The sequence below is a fragment of the Nomascus leucogenys genome, chromosome 14, assembly GCF_006542625.1.
Source record: "Nomascus leucogenys isolate Asia chromosome 14, Asia_NLE_v1, whole genome shotgun sequence".
In the NCBI taxonomy this organism is placed as follows: Eukaryota; Metazoa; Chordata; class Mammalia; order Primates; family Hylobatidae; genus Nomascus; species Nomascus leucogenys.
In genome coordinates, this window is record NC_044394.1 from 19,466,664 (window position 1) to 19,480,275 (window position 13,612).

The following is a 13,612-nucleotide window of genomic DNA, read 5'->3' on the forward strand; positions in this document are numbered from 1 at the left end:
TGTGAGAGGAACAGACTGATCAATCGATTGAATGGCTACTGCCTCTGGGTTTTAATAGCTAATATAGAACAATGTAAACTGGACTAAAGCTCACTACTTCCCACCTCCCTTATTTTGTATGTTTATGAGTCTAATCAAAATACAATTAGTGTAGTCATTAATTCTATTTTTTCCTTCTCTACCAAGCACGAAAACCTCATTGATCTAAAAATCAGTGAGAACAACTAAAACAACTATTGTTCTCTCCTTGGTGACATAAATGGTTATTTGGTTTATACTTCACTTTATTCACTTCTCTTTTTCTGTTGTTCTCTTTCTCTTACTCTTGAGTTTTCCCACTTATTCAGACACCTATGAAACTCATACCCATCCAGAAAGAAGTGATTTCAAGGAAGTCCTTTGCTTTTATATTTCAACAATTGTTGAGTCTCAGAATTGCAAACATCCCTGAGGAGCCCTGACTGCCAGAATCTTACTCCCTTTAACCATTAATTTGACTAGAATCTTTAATGCATTTTTATACTAAGTATTAAAATTTAGGAAGGCTGAAAGTCATGATTTCTTGAGAAAGATGAGCATAGTGACTTTAGAGGGATAGTACCATTTACTGAGGAGTGATGGTTTCTTTATTAGTAAGGCAATGGTTACATTGCTTAAAATAGTACAAGGTTGAAGCAACATGAGATCATGCATAATGGATGAGGTATTGAGAACATACTCAGCTTGAGGCTGCACAGTACAGGCTGCCTAAGGGACCGGTAAGCTATTTACTGTGCAGCTCAGCATGGTAAGGGATGTGCCCCATCCCTTCTGATGGCAGAATGCTTTGAGAGAAACCATGCTGCGTGTGATTTATTCTTGTCTGTCTTTTGCAGAGCTCTAGGTTCTCAGTCTCCCAGACACTAGTTTGTGTTAACAGAAGACTATATTTAAAAAAGTACTAATTGATGGAAGTCAGATACCACAATTGCACCCAACATGTAAAGCCTTATTTCTATCTTCAGATGTTTCATTCAGGCTCACTCAGTTTGGGGTGCCTGGATTTAGGTGTTGTGGGGATGGGAATATGTGCTGAAAGCTTTGTTTGAGCTGCACTTGCAGCTCTTGTTTGCCACTTCTCCAGCAGTGACTGTGCTCACTGGCGAGGAGTCCTGTGAGGTGTCCACCTCCACAAAAGTGGACCCATCACTTGGGCGCCCAGGGAAGCTTATGAGGAGCAACAGCGGGGATATCATTTGCTCTTCTTCATCTCGGACACATTTTTCTTCCTAGGAAGGCCAACAAATGTAACATATATTTCAATCTGTGTGTGCTGAAATAACTATTACTAGAAAGCACTTTTATATATTTACATACATATATAATTATATTGATTATATATACTGATATGTAGATATACAGATATATATTTATATTGATCTATATTTGTATTGATCTGTATTTATATTGAGATGTATTTATATTGAGAGATATATATTTTTGTTGATATATATTTATATTGAGAGAGATATATATTGATATATAATTTTTTTTTTTTGAGACAGGGCCTTGCTCTGTTTCCCAGGCTGGAGTGTAGTAGTGTGATCATAGCTAACTGCAACCTCGAACTCCTAGGCTCAAGCTATCTTCCTACCTCAGCCTCCAAAGTAGCTGGGATTACAGGCATGCCCCACCACACCCAGCTATTTTTAAAATTTTTTGTAGAGATGGAGTCTCACCACGTTGCTCAGGCTGGTCTTGAACTCCTGGGCTCAAGCAATCTTCCTGCCTTGGCCTCCCAAAGTGCTGGGATTATAGGCATGAGCCACTGTGTCTGGCGCATACTTTTTAAAAAGCTAATAATAATGGCATCTTATCCTGTAAGTACTTTTTCACATGTATGTGTGATGAACAACCATTGGTATACATAAAGGACAATTTTTAATTTCCAAAGTGAAAGTAATATTTTATATGAAGTAGTATTTAATTTTTTTTTTTTTTTTGGAGACAGGGCCTTTCACTGACACCCAGGCTGGAGTGCGGTGGCAGGATCAGCGCTGAACTCCTGGGCTCAAGTGATCCTCCTGCCTGTGCCCCCCAAGTAGCTGGGACTACAGGCACACACCACCACATCCAGCTAATTTTTGTATTTTTTGTAGAGTCTGTGTCTCATTATATTGCCCAGGCTATTCTCGAACTCCTGGGCTCAAGTGATCCTCCTGCCATGGCCTCCCAAAGTGCTGGGATTACAGGCGTTGAGCCATCATGCCCAGCCTTAAATTTTTTTTTTTGTTCTGTGAATCTCACAATCTTTGGAAATGTTACCTCATTTTATAATTCTTGCTGGTTTCCTTCAAATAATGAAAATGACCCAAAGATGCACTAAAACACCTTTCCAGACTCACTGACAGGCCATGATAAAGGGCTCTGGTGTGAAGTTCCTATGTCTTTTCTTGTTACTGTTGGTGTGGTGAGCAGGCCTTCTTGCCTTGGGCTGGCCGATGACCATGGGAAGTTGGTTTTGTTTTGTTTTGACTTCATTCTTGTGCCTAGGCTGTGGAGCCTGGCTGATCATGCCTTGATCGCCCGCTGTAACATGGAAGAGGCGGTTCGCAGTGTAGCTTTCAGCCCCGATGGATCTCAGCTGGCCCTGGGCATGAAGGACGGCTCTTTCATTGTTCTCCGAGTCAGGCACGTACTGATATTGAAAATGGTATTTAGAAATGCTCTCGTGTTAAATGTTACAATTTTCCTGGTCATAATACATGCCAGGACCTTAGGAAAAATCCATTTACCCATTCAAATAGGAATACTGTAGATCTACGATCCCCTATCTGTAATTCTGAAGTCCTAACACCCTGAAAATACAAAATTATTTGATAATTTGGCAGCACAGTCTAACCCAACAAACTGATGTGAAGCTGTTTATAATCTAGTAATCTCTTAGTAGGAATAATCATGTGTCATGTGACTTGCTGCAAAATTATTGTGTTTAATACACATTGCTGCCCCAGCTCCCACTGGGGATGTTACATGATATATTGTGTATGAACCTTTCTAAAATCTAATGAATAATGAATTCCCAAGCACATCTAATTCCAAGGGTTTTGGATAAAAGATTGTGGGCTTTGTAGTAAGCCAAGAAAAGAGGAAGAAAGAATAAAGCAGCGTCCAACAGCACCAGATGTTTAGAGGTGAGCTTTAGTAAAAGATTTCTTCTACCCATAATTGATACTAAAATGGAATATTTCCTATTTACTAACATCCTATATAATTTTTACTGAAAAAAAATTATGACCCACCCTTGTAATTCCCCTGAATGCATCTGTTGTTCTCTCGACTCACATGTTTTGTAATTATAGAAAAGAAATGCAGCTATAAATTAAATATTGCCCGCTTTGCACAGAGAATTCTCCATAGCTTTGACTGGAGAATGGACTTAGCACAGTTTATTACAATACATTCTCACTACCAACCACACATAACTCATTACTGAACTAGTGGGCAACATTTTCTTTCTCTGCTTAGTGATGTGTGAAAAGATGGCTAAGTACCAGATTTCTTTTTTGATGGACTTCTCAAGCCTCCACACTACACACACACACACACACACGCACATAAATTTCCAGACACCTATTTTATGACATTCTAGTACACCATAATGCTATTAATAAATGATAGCAGGTATGAGGGACTGTTACGTAGAACGGTTATTTGGTATTCTTTATGCATTCAGTTTTTTTGGAGTTGATGGAGCCATCTTTACTAGCTCAGGGGACCTGCTAGTCATCATAATCCTGTCTCACAGTTGTAGGGAAAAAACAACCCCAGTGAGCTTTCAAATGTGAGCAGAAATTCTTAAAAGAATCTGGTCAGAAACAAAACAAAATATTCCAGTGACTTACTGTATTCACGACAGTGAAATGTTGAATGATTACATCACCATTTAACATTTAAAAAGGTAATTTTCTTCAGCTGCTTTTTTGACTTGCTCTTTTTGCGACAATATAAGTATCAAGCCTAACAGTCACTAGTTTCTTAAAGTATAAAAAAGATTATTTATTTATGTTAATCTTGATATATTCTCCCTTTCTCCGTGGAGTGTTTTTAAAACAATTTGACAAACCCCAACTTTTGAAACAAAAATTTTAGGGAAAAATAATATATAGTTAAACATGAAAGCAAATATGCACTTTTTAAAATTTTAAAAATCAATACATAATAGATACACATATTTTCAGGGTACATGTAATTGAATACATTTATATAATTCGTGAAGATCAAATCAATGTAATTGGGCTATCCATCACCTTAAATATTTTTTTCTTTATGCTAGAGACATTTGAATTATTTTCTCCTATTTGGAAATATCTGATAGATTATTATAACCTTATAGTTACTCCATTAATCTATCCAAATGCTAGATCTTATTTCTTCTGTCAGATTGCGGTTTGTGCCCGTTAATCCACTTCTCTTCATCACAAATATGCACTTAATTAAATTCTTTGTTTTTACTTTGGAAGCCCAAAATATCATTTAAACAGTTTGTTATTCTCCTAAAATGCCGTAAATTTTAAGACGGAGTCTTGCTCTGTTGCCCAGGCTGGAGTGCAATGGTGCCATCTTGGCTCACTGCAAGCTCTGCCTCCCAGGTTCACGCCATTCTCCTGCCTCAGCCTCCTGAGTAGCTGGGACTACAGGCGCCTGCCACCATGCCCAGCTAATTTTTTGTATTTTTCATAGAGACGGGGTTTCACCAGGTTAGCCAGGATGGTCTCAATCTCCTGACCTCGTGATCTGCCCGCCTTGGCCTCCCAAAGTGCTGCGATTACAGGCGTAAGCCACCGCGCCCGGCCAATGCCATAAATTTTAAATAATACCATTTTATATATTTCCTCAAAAGTTAGTCCTTTAATTCCTGCAGGTTTGGTTCTCTTTCAACACACTTCTTTTTCTGACACATACATTTTAAAACTTGGATTTTCTATTTGTAGAATTGCTGCTTATCATTTTGCTTTTTATTCTTACAGAGATATGACAGAAGTAGTTCACATCAAAGATCGAAAAGAAGTCATTCATGAAATGAAATTTTCTCCAGATGGTTCTTACCTTGCAGTGGGATCCAATGATGGCCCAGTAGATGTCTATGCTGTTGCCCAGAGGTATAAGAAAATTGGAGAATGCAGCAAGTCCCTTAGTTTCATCACACACATTGACTGGTCCTTGGATAGTAAATACTTACAAACTAATGACGGTGCGGGAGAACGATTGTTCTACAAAATGCCATGTAAGTCATGTGGAGGCCTTGGATGTTTCTGGAAAGCAAAATTTTGAAGCAGGTGAAGGAAATACAGGACAAGTGTCATGGCTCTTATAGAATTTGTACAGCAGGTTTTCTGGTTTTTGCCGGAGAGCCCCCCCAACCTCAGGGCAAGGAATGTTTTCTGTCACAAGATCCCAAATAACAGACATTCAAAGGAAAGGTATGAGTTGGAACATGTTAAACTAAAAATTACTGCACAGCAAGGGAAACCATGAATGAAATTTAAAGACAAGGCATAGACTAGGCATCAATTCTTGCCATTGTTATAATGGACGAAAGATATACATCTAGAATATATAAAGAATGCCTAGGGATAAGAGCAAGGAAAAAAAACCACTAGAAAAATAGGCAAATCTCAAATGACCAATAAAAGACTAGGAATCAGAGAAATGACAATTAAAACAACAGTAAAGTACCATTTTACATTATTTAGACTGGCAAAAGTCTGATGGCGATAAGAGGGGAAATGGAAACCACACATACTGCTGGTGAGAACATGCACCAAGGCGTGTGCACAAGGATGTTTATGACACAATGCCTAAATGTTTATCAGCATGAGGAGAGTTAAATGTGGTGTAGTCATATAACGGAATACTTTAAAGAACTTGAAAACATTAAACTAGAGCTACTTGCATCAGTATGGATAGATTTCAAAAATATGCTGAGCAGACAAAAGAAAGTTGTAGAATGATATATACAGTATATGGTCATTTATATAAACTTTTAGCACATGAAAAAATTCTGTATTATTTATGACCATATACATATGTAGTAAATGTTTTAACAATGCATGGGAATGATAAACACCTCATTCAGGGTGTCAGTTACCGCTGAGAAGCAGAGATGATCTTGGAAAGAATAACCCAATGAGGCCAGGCATGGTGGCTCATGCCTATAGTCCTAGCACTTTTGGAGACTGAGGCGGGTGGATCACTTGAGGTCAGGAGTTCAAAATCAACCTGGCCAATATGGTGAAGCCCCATCTCTGCTAAAAATACAAAAAAAATCTGCCAGGCGTGGTGGTGGGCACCTGTAATTCCAGCTACTTGGGAGGCTAAGGTGGCAGAATTGCTTGAACCCAGGAGGTGGAGGTTGCAGCGAGCTGAGATAGCACCACTGCACTCCAGCCTGTGTGACAAAGCGAGACTCCATCTCAAAATAAATAAATAATAAATTTAGGAAAACAGTCCAATGGATTTTAACTCTGAAACATTTTCTTTAAAATTCTGTGATAAAGTCACAATGTTAGGATTTGTTGAAACTGTGTGGTGCAACACTTGTACACTATAGTAGTCTGTATAATTTTCTGTATGCTCGAAGTATTTCACAGTTTTTTAAAGTAGGGAAATCTGAAACAATTGTAGAACCAACTTTCGAGTATTTGGATGTTCACGACCTGTTTAGTTCATTATCTAAGTCTTTTGCTTTATCTGTTATTTCTTCTTTCTTCCTGCTCTTTGCCCATTTCATTGTTCATTAATATGTACCTAAAAAGTTGACTAAATGGTGATAATGCAAAATAGTCATAATGCTTCTGTCAGTGCCTTGCACACACAGTTCTGCAGTAGGGTTAGAAATGAATGAAAATGAACTGGAGGTATCATCTGTGGGTTTCAGCTTGTCGGGCAATAATACTCCTGTCGTGACACAGATACCCAGGGACAGTCGGCTACATTATCATTAGGAAAACTGGTTTCTGCCAGAATAGAAAAGAATAGTCTTGAAATGTTAGAAAAAATGGCCCTGGGAGTATTAGAAACTCTGAAATCAGCTTAGAACTCCAACACAACATTTCAAGGTTTAAGTCTTCAAAGATTTGAGGATCATAGTCCTTATTTACTTTTATTGTTTTAGTCCCAGATCTGTGTTCTTCATAATTGGAATCTCTTATTGGTTATTTGGTGAAATGTGCCCATTGGGTTTTTCTAAATGCTGTTTTTGTGACCCCACCATAACTTTTATAAGAGGTTCATCTGACTTACATAATACTCATTTATTAACATTTAGTTTGTATAATGCTAAAATAAATGTCATAAATAAGACTCTGCCTTATCAAATTCTTCAGTGCACCATTGCTGAGATATGTATTTCTTTGTTTTCTTTGCTTGACATTATTTTATATATTTTTCTATGTGAAAAAATATTAAACACATGTTTATCATTTGCAATAACAAAATACCATCCTGTTTAGGGGTGGCATCATAATTTACTTCATCACTCTCTTATTATTGGGTATTTGAGCTTATTTCTAGTTTCTTTGTTGGTCCAGCTGTTGGAATTCCAAATGCCCTTGTACTGGTAGAATTTTCTCTCCTGAGTTGCTTCCTAGGACTGTATTCTCCAAGGCAAGAACACTAGGTCAAAGACTGTGTTCCAACTAAAAACGTTTTTATTTTGTTGTCTCTTTAATGAAGTTTTATGTAATGCTGTGTTACAGTCTAGAATTTTAAGGTGCCAATTTGATAATGCACCCGTATTATATAAGGGCATTTATTCTCACCAATTCTTTGTTTTGAAAATACTTATTTTGAGAGAGAAATTAGGTAATAAGCTTGATTGTCTTGATTTTGAATTTTAAAATCGTGTGTGGTTAAGCACTTTCCCAAATGTATGTTTGTTTCCTTCTTCGTGTGCTCTCTGGGGAACATCCCTGACCTGCTGTGGTGGGAACTGGGTAGTGGGCCATCCCCATTTGGGAATATACCCAGCACGATGGTCAGGATTATTTTCCCCAGTGAATTACATTTTATTTCATCATAATCTTGTAGATTTTCAGTCCCTAATACTTATAAATTTAAATAATATTCACTAATTTTTTTTCATTAATCTACTGAGCCTGAATTTTAAAGACATCACTTCTGAGCCTCCTTAAATTATGAAAAATAGAAGTTGAGGATGAACTTAGCCAAAGTTTTTAAAACCTGGCAAAGCGTTGGTGACTAAATATGATAATACATGATAAAAGTCATTTCATTAATAATACAAAGCATAATACCATCTGTATCAAGGTAATTAAGTAATTGTTAGTAGCTTGAGACATTACATTTAGTATGGTAATTTTCTTTTTAAGTTTTTTGATACATTCGTGTGTCTATTGGGTACATGTGAAATTTTGTGACATTCATAGTATGCGTAGTGATCAAGTCGGGATATTTAGGGATGCATCACCTGAATATTTCATCATTTTCTTTTTTTCTGTTTTTTTTTTTTTTTTTTTTTTTTTTTTTTTGACGGATTTTCTTCACCAGTGATGCATCCATCTCCCCCCCCCCCCCCCCCCCCCCCCCCCCCCCCCCCCCCCCCCTATTTTTTTTTTTTTCATTTTCTTTTTATGTCTGAGTTTTGAGTGTGGGCTTTCTTTAAACCATGCAAAAAAGAAAAAAATCACAAATGGGATAAAGAGATTAAAATACATAGTTTTCTTTATTTGCAAAAGTTTTCTTAAGGTTTCAGATCTTTATAAAAAATGAATAAATTAGAATAAACTTTTTATTTACATGTAATAATATTGATTATTTTCAGCTGGGAAGCCTTTAACAAGTAAAGAAGAAATTAAAGGGATTCCTTGGGCCTCCTGGACATGCGTGAAAGGCCCTGAAGTGAGTGGAATTTGGCCCAAATACACTGAGGTTACTGACATCAACTCAGTGGATGCGAATTACAACAGCTCAGTGCTGGTGTCTGGAGATGATTTTGGACTGGTTAAATTGTTTAAATTTCCTTGTCTCAAGAGAGGTAAGGCCAAAAGAGATGTTTCATTGCATAAAGATTTACTCTAAACTGTATACAGTATGATTAAGGCGGATCTTCCTGGTGTCTATTCCAATACACTGTTTATTTTATCTTGTATATTAATATTTACTCTTCAACAATTTTAAATAGAATGTGTTGATGTCTTCTCTTTTTGACATCTTAAGATATGTGGTTTTGCAAATTTAAGAAAGAATTTACTAATAGAGTTATTACCATATTGTGATTTGTAAGCTTTTTTTTCACATTTCAAACAAGTCATATTTATGTAAATACTCATAGTTTACATATAGTCCGTTAAAATGTTGTAACTAAAATTCTTTTATGATTCAGAGCTATTGTGCTTATACATGGAAAAGCAAAGGAAATCCTTTCAGACATAATTAAAATCTGATCATGGTTGTGATAATAGTTCATGGACCTCTCATCATAGCAGTAATTCTGCAAACTAGATTTACATAACTGGTGAAATTTTTGAGAGAAGTTTGATTCAAAACAACCCTCTTTGCCCTCAGGTTTTGTTGTTTTGTTTTGTTAAAATTGTTTGACTTCAGTTATGTGGCACACTCAAGCATTGTAGAAGGTGATGAATTAACCATGTAATGACCTCTTCTTCCTTTGCAAGTTTAGGCAAAGCCCATATTTAGGCTCTTCTGAGACTCCTCAACTTTGCCTGAAAATCTGATCTTAGAAAAGTAATCAACAGGGACATGCTACTGCCTGAAAACTCTTTCACTTGAACAATTTTTAGACTAAGCAAGGAAAAGGATTGAAAAATGCAATCAGAAAGTCATTTTCAGCTAACTGGCAGTTTTGAAGCAGTGACAATTATGGTACAAATGGAACATAAAATGCATAACAAGACACCATCACTGAAACATCACAAAATGACCATCCATTTAAAACGTGCAAGGCATAGAATTACCTCAACATGCCCAATTCGTACTCTTCTTTTTCCCCACAAGAGCCCTTTGAGTAATAGGCCATAGGGCATATCTTGTTAGATTGAGTAGTATACTTGCAGGGGGTAAGTTAGGCCTCCAAGAAAGTACCTGGGAATTCAGAATTGAGAAGAAACAACATTGGGGTCGGTGGCAACACTACTGGTCTCCAGTGTCAGAACTTGGGAATAAACATAACTCAATGATAATTGATATACATCCCAAGTCTTGTAAGGTGTGCTTGGGTCTGGAAAATAGCAATGGAAATGTGGATCTATTATTAGAACAGAAAGCGTGTGTTAGTCTGTTCTTACATTGCTGTAAAGAAGTACCTGAGGCTTGGTAATTTATAAAGAATAGAGGTTTAATTGGCTCATGGTTTTGTAGGCTACACAGGAAGCATGATGCTGGCGTTTGCTTGGCATCTGGGTGGGGGGGTGGTGCTGAGGAAACTTACAATCATGGCAGAAGGTGAGGGGGAGAAGGCATGTCACATGGCCAGAGCAGGAGCAAGAGAGAGCTAGGGCAGGGTTCCTACACTTTTGAACAAGCAGATCTCATGAAAATTTGTTCACTTTTAGGACAGCACCAAGAGAATGATGCTAACCCACTCATGAGAAATTCACCCCCATAATCCAGTTACCTTCTACCAGGCCGCCCCTCTAATTCTGGAGATTACAATTCAACATGAGGTTTGAGCAGGGACACATATGCAAACTGTATTACAGAGGGTGAGTAGTGCTGTCAAAATGAGTCACCGTTACATCAAAAAGAGCTCTTTGGATAATGGCATACAGAGGGCATCTGCATGAATGAGGAGAGATGGGCAGCCAGATGACAGTATGGTGAGAGTAGCAAAACCCACCTCAGCAACCCACAAAAATATCCATGTCCTCATAGCAAATGGACTTGTGTTCTACTTTTCATGACACATGACTTACACATCTTGTAATTTGCCTCTGAGACATTCAGGCTTTTGTGTCCTTTTTGTGCCAAAACTACTGGTGGGGAAGTGAATAAAAGAGTGGGAATTGTTGATGGGAGTACTAGCAGTTGGTGGAATGTGTCTGTCTGTAATTTAGGTGACAAGCTACAAGTATTCCCCGTACATTTTGAACCTGTAAACAGCCACATATGAGCAGGTGCTGATGACCACAAGCAGTTGAGGGAAATGAGCAAACATTATTGTTTTCCATTGTGATTTTTAAAAACTCACAACCAAGTTAATTTGACATGTTTGCAATTAAGTGTGTATAATATTCAGTTGCACAGTAATTAGGCAAAAGTGTTCTGCAGTTAATGAAAATGACTGCTACTGTACTATGTTTACATAGCCAAACCAATTTGTTTTTCTCATTTTGACAGTTTTCACATCTTAAAATAATTAGGATCAATACTGACAGCTTTCCGTGATACCACTTAGACTATATCCTGTTTGACCATCGCCACACAGAAACTGAAATGAGGTAAAATCCAAGGCCTTGCTCAATGACATTTGCCATGTCCTAATAGCCTTGGTACTCACCCCTACTCCAACGGGAGACTCAGAGGCTCTCCATGTTCCACCTGGTGCACCCGTTCCGTTCCTCCTTTGCGTTACACCTCAGCAACCCACAAAAGTATCCACGTCCTCATAGCAAATGGACTTGTGTTGTACATTTTATGACACATGGCTTATGGACAGCTTGAACAGCCACCTCCCATGATGAGTGTCCTGAATATTAAGACTTGAGTTGTGGAAATCTTGGATCTTAGGTCTTGGAGGGGCCAGTGCTGGCCTTCCATATGTCATGGATAAGCTTGATGCAGTGCAGGGACAGGAAGGCCAGTGTGGCTAGAACTTAGTGCATGAGGGGAAGAGTTGTGTACTGTGACATTGCATGAGAGGGTGACAGAGCTGTGTCGTAAAGGGCCCCCTGGCCACTACTAGAAATCAGAGTTGTCTTCTAAGTGCAATGAAAAACAATGGACGGTTTTACATGGAGTGATGTGATCAATCTAAGTTTTTAAGACTGTTTTGATATTTTGTGGAATGGTTAGGAAAAGGGAGGTTTCAAGTAGAGAAGTTATTGCAGGAGTCCAGGTAAGAGATGATGTGGCTTGGACAAAGATATTGGGAAGAGATACAGGGAGGTGGTCGGGCTTAGGAAACAGTTTCAAGGCAGAGCGGACAGTCTTACAGATGGATTGGATATGAGAGTAGAGGAGAAGAAAGTAATCAAGGATGACTTCTAAGTTTGGGACTTGAGCAGTGAGGTGAGTAGTGGCTGCATTTACAGAGCTGGGAAAATGAGAAAAAAGATGTTTGTCTCTGGGAGTGCACATAAGGGGAAGGGGAATGTCTCGATCTGTTTTCCTTGTTGTAAGTTAGGGGCCCGTATTGGGCATCCAGGTGGACATGGCACAGAGCTGTCAGTGCTCCAGGGATACTTCCGGGCTGGAGATGAGCACTTGGCAGTCACATTGACAGCACTTTAAAGCCATGGGGGGGAGGAGGTTGATAGAGAAGAGATGAGGCTGAGGCCTGAGGCCTCCTGTGGTGCAGAGGACAAAGGGAGGTCTGGTGGAGTCATTCAGTGTCCCAAGGAAAGCCTTTTCAGAGACAGGTGTGCCCTTCATTTATTCAAGAAGTGTTTGTTAAATGCTGTTCTAGGGGATGGAGATAGGCCAGTGATGAAAACAAGCACAAATCCCTGCCCTCATGGAGCTTTTGTTTTACTGAAGGTCCATAGTTAATATACAGGAAAATATAAACATATCTGATTGTGAGAAGTGCTGTGAAGAAAAATAAAGTAAACAGTGGGAGCAGAGAATGCTGGAGTTGGGCGGTGCAGTGTTCTAAATAAGTTGGTCAAAGAGGGGCTTGCTATTGTGGTTTCATTTGACTTAGAACCTGAAGGAGAATGAAGGATCCAGCCATTCAGATATCTAGGGAGAGAGCACTTCAGACAGAGGAAACAGCAAAGGCCTAGAAGCAGAGAATGCCTAGCATGTTTGGGGAATAGCAAAGAGACCAGTGTACCCAGAGCAGAGTGAGTGAGGGTGGAGATAGGGCAGAAAGAAAAGATCAGAGAGATAAGGCCTAAGTATTAATGACACTAATGCTTTTGCAGGTTCTAGTTCCAGCTTACAACGGCTATATTAATTATCTATTGCTGCATAACAAATTATTCTCCAAACTTAAAAGTGTAAATGCACAAACATTTATTATATCATGGTTTCTGGGAGTCAAGGATTCCCAAGAAGCTTAGCTGGGTGATTCTAGTTCAGGTTCTCTCGTGAGGTTGCAGTCATGTGAAGGCTAGACTGAGGCCAGAGGATTCAGTTCTTCCAAGATGGCTCACTCATGTGGCTCTTGGCAGGAGGCCTCAGTTCCTGCTATGTGAGCCTCTCCATAGATTGCTCCAGTGTGCTTATGACGTGGCATTTAGAGATCCAAGAAAGACAGCAAGGAAGAATCTGCAGTACCTTTTATAACCTCCTCTTAGATGTCACCTTCACTTTTGCCATATTCTGTTCATTTTGTATCAGAGAATTTGTGGACATATTTTTAAACCTCTACAAAGAGATAGGCTAATTGATCTGTGAGGAAGGTATAAAGGTCAAGGAAGCAAAGAAG

The 13,612-nt window shown here is 38.6% G+C and overlaps 1 protein-coding gene and 1 non-coding gene across 3 annotated transcripts in view; both read left to right on the forward strand.

Moving 5' to 3' along the window:
• The window catches only part of EML6 (EMAP like 6), a 211,831-nt gene that overhangs the window by 142,231 nt on the left and 55,988 nt on the right, over positions 1 to 13,612 (forward strand). For both annotated transcript variants that reach the window (XM_030826926.1, XM_030826927.1), the window contains 3 exons: positions 2,533 to 2,670; positions 5,010 to 5,266; positions 8,825 to 9,037. In XM_030826926.1, the coding sequence (XP_030682786.1) occupies positions 2,533 to 2,670; positions 5,010 to 5,266; positions 8,825 to 9,037 (608 nt within the window). The remainder of the gene's footprint in view (positions 1 to 2,532; positions 2,671 to 5,009; positions 5,267 to 8,824; positions 9,038 to 13,612) is intronic.
• LOC115838440 lies at positions 5,337 to 5,398 on the forward strand. Its single transcript, XR_004033467.1, has one exon. It is a non-coding gene; the product is annotated as a U7 small nuclear RNA (small nuclear RNA).